The 15,402-nt window shown below is 36.4% G+C and overlaps 2 protein-coding genes across 3 annotated transcripts; both read right to left on the bottom strand.

Annotated features, from left to right (window-relative positions):
- Positions 1-2,393: 2,393 nt before the first annotated feature.
- LOC131029536 (uncharacterized) lies at positions 2,394-4,029 on the bottom strand. 2 transcript variants are annotated; one of them, XM_057960042.2, is made up of 3 exons: positions 3,848-4,029; positions 3,604-3,730; positions 2,394-3,253 (listed from the first exon to the last, which is right to left on the bottom strand). In XM_057960042.2, the coding sequence occupies exons 1-3, from the start codon at positions 3,860-3,862 to the stop codon at positions 2,886-2,888; spliced, it is 510 nt and encodes a 169-aa protein (XP_057816025.1). In that variant the 5' UTR covers positions 3,863-4,029; the 3' UTR covers positions 2,394-2,885. The 2 variants fall into 2 exon arrangements, with proteins under 2 accessions (XP_057816025.1, XP_057816027.1); XM_057960044.2 differs by having other exon boundaries at positions 2,394-3,250; positions 3,848-4,021.
- Positions 4,030-12,198: 8,169 nt separating this feature from the next.
- LOC131029535 (uncharacterized) lies at positions 12,199-13,754 on the bottom strand. The gene is made up of 3 exons (XM_057960041.2): positions 13,572-13,754; positions 13,375-13,480; positions 12,199-12,904 (listed from the first exon to the last, which is right to left on the bottom strand). The coding sequence occupies exons 1-3, from the start codon at positions 13,584-13,586 to the stop codon at positions 12,507-12,509; spliced, it is 519 nt and encodes a 172-aa protein (XP_057816024.1). The 5' UTR covers positions 13,587-13,754; the 3' UTR covers positions 12,199-12,506.
- Positions 13,755-15,402: the final 1,648 nt, after the last annotated feature.

The following is a 15,402-nucleotide window of genomic DNA, read 5'->3' as shown; positions in this document are numbered from 1 at the left end:
TAATAAATGAACTATTGTGTGTGTGTAGTAAATGTATGTGTCTGTATGTATGAATGTATGTATGTGTTTATGTGTATGTATATATACACACACACACAAATTTACATACATACATGCATAAGTTCATACATACACACATGCTAGAAGAGGCGAGGAATACACTTCCTATGCTAATCTATGACATGAGGTATGTACAAAAATTAGAATTATCATATAGCTATTAGCAAACAAACATACAATTAATATACCATAACATAGTGTTTTAAATGGAGAAAACTATTTTGGAAGAAAATATCCACACTCCAAACTAGCTCAATGAATTATTTAGTAAGCAATAATTGAAATACAATTAGAAATTCCAAATATTTATGGGAGTATCACCAATAATAAATCTAGAGTAATTCTAGTAACATATTAGTACCTATAAAAGTCAATACCAAATCTCCATCTCAATCTCCCAATAAATAGGAGATACAATACATGATCTTATCAAATGGTATTAGGAAACTAAAAGCTAAAACCACAAAAAATATGGCATCCAAATCTCTAGTTAGATTTCCAACACTTGTATCTAAAGAAAAGTCCACAAGTACAGATAACATATTCCCACAAGATAATGTATTAGACTACCACTTGTCATAATCTCATCATAATTCACTCACCAACTTGGGTGATCTATTTGGTTCCATTATCTCCATTTACCTTATGACATGTCATAATTTGGTCAAAAAGTGTAACTCATTCTTACAACTCTTTTATGTGCCATATGTGTTTTTACATTTTCAATGAAATAGGCCATAACTTTTGATTTAGAAGGTGTTTGGGTCATAACTTGCCACATTCATTTTCTGCACAGCATAATTCCTTCATCTTATCGAGAGATGAATCATTTAAAATCCTGAAAATTTAAAAATCTTCAAAATATTTAATAAAAATTAAAAAAATCTTAAAAATCATAAAAAATTAAAAAATGATCAAAAACCTAAAAATTCAAAAAATTCTTCGATCCATCTCTTGAGGGGGCATGCACACATTATTAAATGACGATCAAAATCTGGGACAAAACCAAATTTTTTTATCAACGTCTAGGGCATCAAGTGAATTTTTCTTTGAACCAACGTGTCGTAAACACATTGCTTCAAAGAGGGGCAAACTGTATACATTGAAAATTGGCCTGGAGAGAATTAATTAAATACGAGTTATTTAACTAATGGATCCTGAATTCTTTTGCTTATAAATAAATTGAATAATTATTTATATAGTTCATTTTTCCAAAATTCTTCCCATCATATATCATTTTCTCCATTTTCCTAATTAAATGAGCAAATTTAATCAATTTGTCTTATTTAATTATCCCCTCCCACATTTTAATTTTAATTTTTAAATTCAAATTGAGTCACATGTCTTCTAACCTAAACTGTCCTCCTAACCCTCCAACCTACCATCTAACCTTGGGTTGAACCAACCTTATCCCTTCAAACTACCCCTATCCTAACCTCCTATGGAGCGTCTCTCCCCTCCTAAGGACACATGGCATCCTTGCCACATGTTCTCCCCCTCCATGCCACTTTCCCTCTTGTAGGACATGTGTGGCATTTGTTGGAGATTCACTTGCCACTTGTTCTTCCAAGAATGACTAGTGTCATATTTCCCCAAGCCTTTTCTAACCTCTTCATCTCTCATCGTCCATCTCTCCAAGTTAAATCTCGACCGTTGAATCCTGCCACCAAGGCTCATACCTTGGAAAAGCTATAAATACCCCCACTTTTCATTCATGGAAGGATCCTTAATCTTGCATCTTCAATCTTGTATTATGAAACTTTGCATACATATTGAGCATATCAACATCCATAGTTCTTGCTTGTAGCATAGTGTTTATTTGATTATAGCATAGCCACCATGTTAATATAGAATCATGATCATTCATCTCATTTTCATTTAGAAAATAGGATCATAGTATAGCATACTCATTCTTCAGGTTGTCATCTTGGAGGTCCATGTTGCTGAGAGTCAATCAACAAACCAACAAGGTCCTTAGAGATAGAGGATAATGAGACGTCATTAGGGAGTGCTTTTCTACTTTATTTGTTGATTAATTCCTTAATATAATGTCTCATTGGTGTGTTAGGAGTTTTAATTGATTAATTCACATTCCTAGCATTCATTTTCCATCTACTACAAATAGATATTGAAATGACTAATACAATTCTACTTAGTTTCTAATACTAATAATGAGCTATTAGTTCATTAACATCAATAATTCATATTAAATGATTTGTTGTAAACTTCTTGAATAATCCACTTGATATCCATTTTACAACTTCTTGAGTTCACTGTCATCCTAATAATGATTCACATAATATGACCTAAAATATTGAAAAACACAGATTAGCTTGCATAAGAGTTGTTCAAACTCACAAAATTTCATATTCTTGAGAAGTTCCAACATAGAATTCCATTGCTTAATTAGTTTGCATACTTACTGCTTTAGATTCCATATTTTAAATTCTATTTGCAATCCTAACTTGTCATCGCTTCCATTGCCCAGAATTGAAATTAGGAAGTAAACGGAGGAGATTGAAAGCTTAAACATTGAGACACTGCAAGATAAACTAGACCCGTACTTCTTACTATTCCTGGACTGACATCATTAACCACAATGATCCCTACTGACTAAATACAAAGGCTTGCAATTTCTCTTTAAAATCAAGCAAAATCAGAACGATCGAGATGGGTAAAGAAACTTCTATTTGCTCAATCCCTCTGAATCTTAAGCTGAATCTTACAACAGTCACCCAATAAACATCACCTCGCCTGATGATCTGATCTATTCTATAGATCTCCTACATGCAAATCGCTTATTAATCTACCGCCACCGTGATTGTCTACTCTGATGCCTCAGTCTTCACTTCTTCTTCAGCAGCAGGTGTCACAACTTCTGTTACAGGAGCAGATGCTTCCTCAGCAGGACTCTCTTCCTCCACAGGAGTTTCAGCAGTAGCAGGGGCTTCTTTCTCCACAGCTTCTGTTGGAGCAGCAGGATCCTCTTTTTCTTCTGTTACCTCCTTTTCTTCTTTAGCAGGGGATTCTTCTTCTGCTTCTTCCACCACCTCTTCTTTTACTTCCTCGGCTGGAATCTCCAGTTGGGCAAATTTCTCCTCAACATTAGCCACCTCCACTGCAGGGCTTTCTTCCTCTGCTTTCGTCTCCTCGGCAGCAGGGCTCTCTTCAACCGTTTTCTCCACAGCCTCTGCTTTACAAGCGTACAATAATAGATTCTTAGCTTTCATAGTCCATGACGACACAACAAGAGCATCTGGGTATATTAATTTTCTTATCAATGTTTTGAATCACTCTCAGTGGTTTTATCATCAGGATAAAGAAAGAATGAAAAAGAATGAAAAAATCCTATATTTTAATTCTTATGATGAATCAGGATCGTGATCCAAAACGTCCATAACAAAATCTCGCATAGTGGGTGCTCAAACTTTCCTTAAACTGGCAATTGAAAAGATTAGATTTACTCATTCTTGAACTGATTTTGATAATTGAAAAAGTCAGGAATACATTTTTAAAATCTCCACAGGGATTAACAACATATACCTTGTTCCACAACGGGGGCCGATTCTTCTTCTTTTGGGGGCTGTTCCGCAGTTTCCACAGCTGGGGCTTCAGCCCGGACAGGGACTTCTTCAGTTGCAGGGCTCACTTCAGCGGGCATAGCAGAAACCTGCGCAAATCGATCAGAAGTTAGAACATATATTAACTTACATCCCTCATTACTGATTCATTAAAATACAAAATTAATTGAACAGATCGATCCATTTGAATTGATCTATCTATCTACCTCAGCGGTAGCCATATCGGAATATCAGATCAATATTTTAACAATAGAGTAAGATGATCTATCCCAAAGCCCGATCGCTCGATCAATCTTGGTGTTTTGGACACAAGAAATTCATGCGGTACAGGCAACCCTAAGGACCTATTTATAGTAGCCTGAAAGAAGAAAGATGACCTGGTGCTCTGAATTTTGCGTCCTTGGAATCTAAATTGTTTAGATTTAAAAGAAAAAGAAAATCAGAATTACTAAACACCGCCAAAGTCGACATCAGATGTACGACGTATAGTACCGAAATTTGATGCGGTATTGTATCGAGATAGTGGAGAGAGTGAGTATGAGCTAGAAAATTGTGCAACTCCTAACCGAAAGAGTGCCACTCTTATCTATAGAGTATAATTCAATTTTGAAAGTTGTTGCATATGTTAATTTCAAGATTTTTTTTTAATATTGCTTCATGTATTTTCAAAAAAATTAGAGATATTAGTCAAACTATTTAAAACTTGTTTCTAAATTCTAGAAACAATTTTTGAAAACGTATAAAACTGTTTTTTATAAACAATTAATAACAATTATAATTTTCAAAAACATTTTTTTATAAACAATTAATAACAATTATAGTTTTCAAAAACATTTTTTTGTAAACAATTAATAACAATTATAATTTCTTCCATTCTATGAAATTGAAATATTAAGGCAAAAAATAAATCTTGAAGTCTATATTTTAAATTTATAAATGATATATGAATCCATGCATAGAACTTTTCATAAAATACTAATAACAACTATGCATAAGCAATTTCTATAAGTAATTTCTTGTATAGAACATTCAAATATTGCACTAAAAATTAGTAATATAAAAAAGTGATTGTGAGATCATGATGGGCCAAATAAAGGAAATGACAAAAATAGATGTACTACATAAAAAAGTGTATTGAGACTTAAATTTACATTTAGATGAAAAAAAATTAATATTTCTATATCAAATATGGATTCCTTTAAAAAGTGTATTGAGAATGAAATTTACATTTAGATGAAAAAAATAATATTTCTATCTCAAATATGGATTCCTTTAAAAAATGGCTTAGAAATACCTTTGAGTTAGACAAGTGAGAATACTAAAACTTGTCAAAGAAACTTGTAAAACCAATAACTTGGTGTTATCCTAAAAAAATTCTATGCATTTTTCCTTGGAGTTAATAGACTTTTACAACCAAAATTAATTTAAAAAAATGAATTTTTGAAAGAAAATATTAAAATGCTACCCTACCTTGTTTTAGAACCTTCTCCCTCTATCTTTTTAATCTTCTTGGTCTATTGCTACTCTCATAATTATGTTATCTTGCATTTCATCCTAATGATCGATCATGCAGTATGATCCAAAAAAGTTGATGAGAAAAATACACACAGTTGAATCCAAAACATTACTAATGTTTCTAAAAATAGACTATATATCTCATTATGATTCTAATAGATAATTATTACTAAACTTTACTTCTTGATAGTTCACATTTGTGTCTAGGGAACGGTTTAACAACTATGAGAAAAAGGTTAATGGTAGAAAGAAAGCATGCAACAAACTTAGGATGATGCATGTTGATGTAATTCTCTAATAGTGTTAGTATGACGCTCTCATAAATACTCTATGATAAGTCCTTGTATAGATTCTATGTTATCTTCAAATGAGTCAATGATGTCCAAGGTAAATATAACTAAGTACACAAATCAACATAAATGTGTGCTAGGCTAGCTCATAATGGCTAATAGGAGGGAGTTGCTGAGATTTATTTTTGAGTTTAAATTTTAAAATAAGGGTTAAGATACACTACCGTGGTTTAGTGATTTGGTTCAATCCACACTTGTAGAACATGATAAATAGGGGGATCCAAGGATTTAGACCAAATCTGTCAATTGATAATGGGATTGTGATAAGTGAAGTCATGATTCATATTGAAGAAAGAAAATGCCACTTGTAAAACCTTTTTTACATATGATAAACCCTATTTAAAATGAGGCCAAAACAAAATGAAAAATCGCATGGAATGCAACCTTTACCATTACATTGTTTTATATGTTTGATGTGCATGAAGACTATTAGAAGGATGCATGCCAAAGAAAAAGAAGATGTCAACATGAAAATTTAAAATATTTTTAAAACTCAAAGGATGTGGATTTGTGTAAATTATATATCATTCTTGAATTTTCTCACAATAATCACTTCGTCAAAAGCCTACAAAAATAGGAAAAACATAATGAGAACCTTTTGTTAAAAAAAATAATTTATAAATATAAATTGGTAAAAGGATATATCTTTGAAAATAATAAAAGTAAAAAGATGAAGATGAAAGATTCTGGTTGTTACAAAACATGAGAAATAATCTAAATATATAAAAAAGGTTATGAAGAAGTTATTAAGATGAAAAATTACCTTGACCATTCTAAATAAATATTTGAATCTATAAATAGCTCAACTAAACTAGTAAACGCAATATATGAAATATAATGAAACTAAACTAGTAAACGCAATATACGAAATAACCAAAATGGAATGGAAGGAGAAAAGGGAAAAAAAAAGATAAACAAAAGGTCCCCGCTATGAAGCCTCCCGCAAGTTAATCTCCTCTTCACAACAGTGTACCTACACACATGCAAAAAAGGAAAATGTTGGGGGTTGTGTTTTTGGAGCCTGCCTAAATCAGACCCCCGTTTTGGTGTTTCCACCTCCATAGACAACCCAAGAAAGCCATGAGAAAGATAAATGATAAAGAGAATAATAATACAACGTGAAATTAAAAATAAAGTCGATAAATATGCGAGAGAGGGTTAAGATAACTCCCCTATCACGAACGGAGATTGGAATGCTTGAAAGTGCTTGGAATGCTTGGTAATGATGCAACAATGGTGGTGTTGATAGTATGTTGTCCAAAATGGTCTCCAAGAGCTCAACTTGCAAGAAGATTGCCAAACTTGCCAAAAGAATCCCTTCCAAATGCCTCCAAAGTGAAAGATAAAGGGCTAGGAAGGAATTTGGATGTAGGTGGGCGCATGAAGAGGCACTACAATTCCTTCTAACCGCAGATGTAATGCTCAAATGGCCACCTGCATACTGTCAGATTCGCGAGACACTAGTGCGCCACACAGACATCTCTGCGCTGCGCCTGTGTCCCTAAAGGTGACAGGTTGGCAAAGTGGGCAATGCTTCAGCCAGAGCTAACATGGATGGTTTGAGTGGACAAAAGGACATGATGGCGGATCCTGACCTCTTATGACATGGAGGAAAAGCGTCATTTGCCACATTAACTACAAAGGATAATATTTTGATATTACATTTTGCCCCCACTTTAGCGAGCATGCCTTTGCCGAGGTATGCAAAGATAAAGTAGAGGAAGGTACAAAGAAAGAACAATCGCGATAGGGAGGCATATTTTCATTGATCAGACAAGGTTGCCCCTAGCAAGATGATGTCGATATATGGTATAGATATTGTGATTTGGTACATCTCAAACACACTAGCTACAGACTAGCGTGATGGATGATAGGATAAAGAAATGGATAAGATAGCATAACAGAAAAAAAAAAACTCATCTTGGAGGAAAGCCCCTGGCTACAGAAAGATATGAGATAAGCGACCGCCATTGGTATAAGATACGCTAGTATGGGTAGCAAGATGCGTTACGCTAGATGACCATACGATAGGGCATGATATGCTGGTATGGATAACCATACGATAGGGCAGGTAAAGATAAATTTTGTCGGCATGGATAGCGACATGCTAGATAGCCATGCGATAGGGCAGATAAAGATAGATTTGTCAGCATGGGTAGCGACATGCTAGATAGCCATGCGATAGGACAGATAAATTTGGTAAGTAGTAGATTGGCTCCTACCAAGGCAAACAAGAGAAATATAGATCAAGATTGGTTTGGCCCCCATGTAGGAAATCTTTGGAAAAGATCAAGTGGATTTGCCCCCACCTAGGGGATCTTGGAAAAGAAAAAGATTAACTGCTTTGGCCCCCACCTAGGCAAACATCAAAAAACAACTTGGGAAAGGATACTGATACAAGAGCTAAAAGATAAAATGCAGATATGATGGCCCCCCCTTAGAATGATATGCATGGGAGACATGTCATTTTAAGGAGAAGAGGATTTGTAGCACGCCAACATAATGAGATGTTTCCGTGGAATGCCACCAATAGATAGTGACACATAAATTTCTAGAACATAAAAAGATGCAATGCAAGAGGATAGGGGGATCCGATAGTTTGGCATCATAACCCATAGCAGTATCAAAAAGATATATAGCATCACTGCGAGATGGGTGTATTGTCATATTGCCAAATTTATCAGATCTAAAGAAGAGCACATGAAGACAAAGAGAAAATAAAAATTTGGGTCAACATGAAAGAAGGCAAAGAATACCCCCAATGCTTTGCATCGGCCCTGAGTGGCGAAAAGAAAGATACGACAAATAGAAGGAGGAGGTAAACAAATAGAGGAATTTGTATGATAGAAAATCCCCTATATCCGAGGACTTAAAGAGTAACTCGAGTCCTTTAGGAGAGCACAATGGATAAAAATAGTCAATCTCCCATATCTAAGTACCTACGAAGTGACTTGGGTCCTCTGAGAGGGACTATCGCAAGGGCCACACCGGGCACATCACCCGCAGCGAGAGCAAGATATGAAGCAACAACGACGTCTTTATCTACGGGCTCAGAGGAGGCAAGGGTCAATGATCATGTGAAGATCATAGACAAGGTCGGGATGTCCTCCAAGGAGCCGAACGTGCAGGCCTCCGTGGAGGAAGCAAGTGACTCACTTGGAGAAGATGAAACAAGAACAAGATTGTTGACCTCTGGAAGAGTAGCAATGACAAACTCAGGAGAAGGTGGGGCCTTCTTGATCATGCAAACATAAACAGGCAAAGTAGCAGGCACTGAGATAGGCAAAGGAAGGGATGAAGGACATACTTTCGAAGACTTGCGTCGTTGGAACTCTGGAGAAGGGGCCTGGTCAAACTTGTGTTTACACGAGATAGGAGTGTCAGGCCTCCTATCAACCATAGCAGGCTAAAGGACCCTAGGAAAACTTGGGTGCTAGAGTGGTGGTGAAGTAGGCAGCATAGACAAAGCTGCACTACGCACCACCTGCATATGTGCCATGTTAAGAAGTCGAGACAAGCGAGGCATGTTCGACAAAGAAGTGATAAGAGGTGGATCCAAAGAAGGGGCAATGAAAACATGCACCTGTTTAGAGGGAGGTTGATCGAAAGCCCCTAAAGCAATAGGGAGCGAGACCGAAAAAGGTGCAGAGATGGGAGCAATCAAAGGAATGGGCTCCGAAACAACAACGTTGGGTGTTGGAGCCACACTAGCAGACTATAAGGTAGTGTTGCACTCTCGAGCTCAGGCTCGTCGAAAGCGTTTACGCTCACGCACACGTTGATTTTGACGGAGATGAGGACCACCAACCGAAGCAAGAGAAGATTCAGGAGCATTGTGCTCCATAGGAGAGGCCTTTGGAATTGTTTCAAGGACAGGAGATGACCCAACCGATGAGATAGGAGGTGCATCTGGGAGAGGCACCACATCCATAGCAATGGGCTCCCGACCTCATTTCGCTCGAGGAGCAGTTGGAGGAACAAAGGGTGTTGACACAGCCTGTGATGAAGGGACACAAGAAGAGTGAACCCTTTTCTCATAACGAGAGGGTCGAGGAATATCGACCATGATTGGGAGCTCGAAGGGAGGGCGAGCCATAGACTTTGACAGCACGAGTACCTTTCCCTTGGCTGCATTGGGCGCAGTCATAGGAACAACAAACACTAATGAAGGTTGTGCGGTCCTAGGCAGACACAAAGGTCTATTTGAGGGAGCAGGCTTAGCCTCGACCCCCAACAATGAGGAGACATGAGGCACTACCTGCTCCAAGACCAGAATTGATGGAGGAGAGGTCGATGCAGGAGGTGGCAACAAAACACTAGGTTGCATAGATGTAGGGGCCAACTCCCCTGTTTTATACTGACAATAAACATTAAATCACCACAGGGAAGAATGGGTCCCACCGGAGCAGGCCAAAAGTGGTCCAACGAAAAAATTAGATACTTTATTTTTATTTGAAGAATTATTTTTCTTAACTAAAGAGTTGTTTTATTTACTTACTTGAGTTATTTTATAATCATTTAAGAATCATTTTATTTTTTATGTTTAAAATGTATGGCAATGATGTTTAAGTTTTTATGTTCATAGTAGTGATGAGACTCCTTGATGCCATTTTGGAAAACTTGCAATGTAATGATGCATTTGATCATTAATCCCTTTGGAATCATAACTATTTAAAAAGGTGTTATACTTTAGAATTTAGAGAAACAAGATGTTGAGAAGACATAAGAAAATGAGTTATACTTAAAGGCATTGAGAAAATTCAAGAATATGAATATGAATATATGTATGTCTATGAAAGAAGGAAATCTATTCAAAAACATGTTATGTTTGAAAGTAGGAAGGATTCCTTCAAGAAATATGGTTTGTAGCTCATCGTCATCTAATTAATGCTTTGCTTTATGACATAATGATTAGAAGTGATTTCCATTATAGTAATTGATAGGGTTATTATGACATTGGGCACATTTAGTCAAATAAGTAATGGAATGGGATATGAAACTAGGAACAGAAGAAGCTTAATAGAAGTAGGGGTAGCCATGATGGATGTAGGGATCTGAATAGAAGAAACAATACTATTAGATGTAGGAATAGTCAAAGAGACACTTGGATGGATGTATAGTAATAACAATACCAAGGATAATGCAAAAATGAGGTTAAGTAGTAGTAGGATCAAAGGGAGGTGCAAATTTAAAAGATCCATATGTGAAATAGATATGTTAGGAGGAACAAAATCAAGAGGTATGCCATACTTGAACAAAAATAAAGGAGATTAAGATATGAAATTCAAAAGAAATAGGAGTAACTTTATAAATAATGCTTGAATTAATTTCCACTCAAATGGTCTAGTTAGTAAAAATCATGAAAAATATTGAACCAAAATTTTAAGACTATCCACTTAATTAAGCTAGCAAGCTCATCAAGTAGCCCTTGGTATACTGGTGGATTTGAATAGTTCAAAAAGAGTTCACCAAGTATCAAGTCTTGTTTAATTGAAGGGCTTGATGCTCAAATGCTCTAAAGGGATGAGGTTGGGATTGTGACGAAGTGATTTTTGGTAGAATTGCTACCCCTTGTTTCTTGGTGCTAAGATAAAAGAGGTTTATTAATCATGCACTTGAAACAATCATTATTCCAATACAAACAAGTATCTAAATATATCTAAGATGTTTATCCTCTCATAAAAACTAGCAAGGTCACATACAAATTGTTGTTCAAAATGTGCTTCATGGTCACAATTTTTAGCATCATTTTTAAAAAGGGACTATTCCTTAAGGGAATGTGAGGATGAGAAGGTCTTGGCATGCAAACAACTCACAAAACCCTAAAGACCAAATGATAGAAAAGGGAAGTAAAAGTTTACTTTAGATTCAAGAAAATTAACAAACATGCTTTTTTTTCTTCTTCATCCTAACAATGGAACACAAAACGAGATTTAAAGAGTCCATGCAAAATAAGTTACATAATTAAAATCCATAAACATTCTAAATCATTTTCATAAATTGTGAAAAAATTATACATACCAATTTATCTCTTTAAAAAATCAAGTGACTTAATGGCGAGAAATATTTTGATATATATACTAACATTTATTATATCTATTACAAATAAAATGACAATTACATTAATTTTAATGATATAAATTAAATGACATCTCTTATAAACTTACTCTTAAATGATCCACTTTGACACTTCTAATTCCGAAGTGTCTAGAATTCCTAATAATGCAAAGAGTGTTCATTCCAGCAAATTGTGAATAGGAGTTATGTGAGAGTCACAACTCACAAAATTTCATGTTGTTGAGACACTTTTACATAGAATTTTAGTGTTTAATTATTTGTATCTTTATTTCTTTAGATTCCTATATTTTAATTGTTGTTTGGAATCAATTTTTTTTAATCAAGTATAATCTTTTAGCTTGTGCCTGGTTTTGGTTTTTATTTATGAAGAATTTTCTTTTAACTTCTCAGCGTGTTGGATTCGTAGTATGCTTGGAGGCCACCTGTTTATTTTATTTTATTAATACATCATTTTTTTTTTATATAATTATTTTCGTTTAAAATGACAACAGTAAATAATTCATCGCTTCCTTTGCCCAATAATAATTATAAATTTGGAAACCAAACGGAGATGATTGCAACCTCAAAAAGTTAAAAAACTTTAAGACATCAGTCAGACAAGTGTTGAAAGCAAATTACATAATAAACTAGACCCATACTTTTATTATCTCTGGACTGACATACAAATGCTTTTAGTTTCTCTTTAAAATCAAGCCAAACTAGAACGATCGAAAGGGGCAAAGAAAAAGACTTCTATGTGTGCAATCCCCTGCAAGCTGAAGCTGAATCTTTCAACTGTGGCTTATACACCTGAGCTAACTATATCAACCACCTAAAACATCTGTTATAAACATCAACTCGTCTGATGATCTGATCTGATCTGATCTATTCTATAGATCTCTTACATGCACATCCCTTATTAATCTACCACAACCATCATTCTTCACTCTGATGCTTCAGTCTTCACTTCTTCAGCAGCAGGTGTTACAACTTCTTCTGTGACTGGAGCAGATACTGCCTCAACAGGGGTCTCTTCCTCCACAGGAGTTTCAGGAGCAGGGGCTTCCTTCTCCACAACTTCTGTTGGAGCTGCAGGAGCCTCTTTCTCTTCTGCTACTTCCTTTGCAACCTCTTTTTCTTCTTCTTCTTTAGCAGGGGACTCTTCTTCTGCTTCCTTGGCAGGTGCTGCTTCTTCCACCACCTCTTCTTTTGCTTCCTCAGCTGGAATCTCCTCTTGGGTAGACACCTCCTCGACCTTAGCCACCTCTGCTACAGGGCTTTCTTCCTCTGCTTTGGGCTCTTCTGCAGCAGGGGTCTCTTCAACTGTTTTCTCCACAGCCTCTGCTTTACAAGAGTTCAACAATAGATTCTAAGCTTCCATAATCCATGAAAATGGAACGAGAGCTTGTGGGTGTGCTAGTTTTCTTATCAAAGTCTTGAATCGTTATGGGGGTTTATCATCAGAATAAAGAATGAAAGAAAACATATTAGAAAAACTTTTTTCTTTTAGTCAGAAATGATTATCCATTTTATCCAGTTCTTAGGATGTAGCAATTCATAATATATGATATCTTATACACTGATAGATCCTAAAGACTAAATAGCCATTTCCATTTTAATCTTATTCTCAAGATCAATCAAAAAGGTCATCCAAAACATCCATGAGAAATCTTGCACAGTGGATGTTTAAATTAACCACTGTTTAAATTTTTGCTTAAACTAGCAATTAAAATGATTAGATTTACCAATTCTAGACTGATTTTCATATTAAAAAAGTCTGGAATATAACTAAAATTGTCCACAACATATACCCTGTTCAACAACGGGGGCAGATTCTTCTTCCTTTGGGGGCTGCTCAACAGCCTGGACATGCACTTCTTCAGTTGCAGGGCTCAATTCAGCGGGCATAGCAGCAACCTGCGCAGATCGATCAAAACATATATTAACTTGATTCATTAAGAGACATAATCAATTGAACAGATCGATCCATATGAGTCGATCTATATACCTCAACAGCGGCCATATTGGAATCCCAGATCAAGATTTAACAATACAGTAAGATGATCTATCCCAAAAGCCCGATTGCTCGATCAATCTTGGTGGGTTTGGAAGCTAGAAATTCATGCAATAGAAGTAACCCAGGGGACCTATTTATAGTAGCCAAAAGCGAAAAAAAGATGCTCTTGTGCTCTGAACTTTGCTCATCGGAATTTATAATCATTTCGAATTTTAAAAAACAAGGAAAAATGAATATCAGAATTACGACACCGCCAAATCCACATCAGATAAGTGGGGTCAGTAGCAGCCATGGCAGAGGCAGTACGAGACGAGATGAGATGGGCATCATCTTTCATGTGATGTGTGATAGTATCGAGATAGTGGAGAGAGTGAGTAGAAAGTAGAAAATGCGCAAGCCCAGTGCCAAATTTCCACCCCGACAACTCCTTAACCAAAGCAACTATTTAACCACGATTCCCACGAAAGCCAAAAAGGAGACCATGGGTGTTTGTGCACTCGAGTCCAACCGTCCATTTGAATTTGAATCCCCAAAGTTGTAACGGTCTTTTCAAGGATAGAAAAAAATCATGGAGTGGGAGACCAAAATCGTTACGCCGACCAGGACCCCACCTCCGCCACTCTCTTGGCGGGTTTATCATATAAAGCATTTCCAGCCAATAAATCGCTCATTAAGCTGGTCCACTAGGAGGCCACGTCCATCTATAGTGTACAACTATCGAATGCGATTTAATTTGGGAAGTTACAATGAATTCTGTGGGATTCGTTATATGCACAAGGATTAAAAAAATGGTCATTTTGAATTGATGTTTCATACATTTTTTCTCTCCTGTTGAATTCATTGAATTCATTACACGCACAAGGATAAAAAAGTGGTCATTTTGAATTGATGTCTCGTACATATTGCTTGTTTGCTTGGACAACCACAAAATTTGCATAATTGATCCAATATTTATATACAAATGTCTCGATAATTGTTTGCTATTGTTACCAATAAAGTTGCATAATTGGTCTAATGACTGATTACAAATGGACGATAATTGGTCCACTAGATGATCTTTTAGTGGACTTTTGATTAGTTAATTCTAATGAAGGGTAATTGGAACAAGGGAGGTAACTAGGCTCCTCCTAGCATACAACTATTGGACATTTGTGCATAAGTATTGGATCAATTGACAAATCTTGTGATGGTCAAAGTGAAAGAATGCGTATGGAACGACAACTCAAAATGATCACTTTTTGCTCTTGTGTTAATAGTGAATCCTACACAATTTGTCGCAACTACCCAGAAACCAACACAATAACTATAAACACTTAATCACAAATTAGAGAGATTAGATTTCTACAATCAAAATCGTCAAAATCTGATATGCTCATTGAAAACTTAAGATACACAAAATTAACCATATCGCACTCGGATGGTCCACCGCAAAGATGGTCCACTGGGGAGGCCACACCGGTAGAAACGGCATGCGTAGACAACGATGTCCACAACAGCCGCCAAAAAAGTAATACGGCCGTTTGCGCCCTCTGTTGGGGCAGCGGGACTCCTAACCAGGGTTAGTTTACAGTGTAAAATTATGGAGGGAAAGAAAAGGAGCGAATCGAAAGGTGGGGCCCATGATGAGTTCCACGTCGCGTCAAGAGACGGACCGACCCTGATGGATGATTTCACGCTCGTCGGGAAACATGAAATTGCCTGCTAAAACTGCTGCCTGCCAACCCCAGTCCGCTCCTCGTGGCCGCCCATTAAAAAGCAGGGGGGCCCACAAGCACCGCCTGACAGCTAGGACGGCCCTGTCTGGGCATGTGGCCAGCCTGGA

This window comes from Cryptomeria japonica, chromosome 5 (assembly GCF_030272615.1).
Source record: "Cryptomeria japonica chromosome 5, Sugi_1.0, whole genome shotgun sequence".
NCBI classification, from domain to species: domain Eukaryota; kingdom Viridiplantae; phylum Streptophyta; class Pinopsida; order Cupressales; family Cupressaceae; genus Cryptomeria; species Cryptomeria japonica.
Note: the sequence above shows the minus strand (reverse complement) of the source record. Positions and strands in the feature narration are given on the sequence as shown.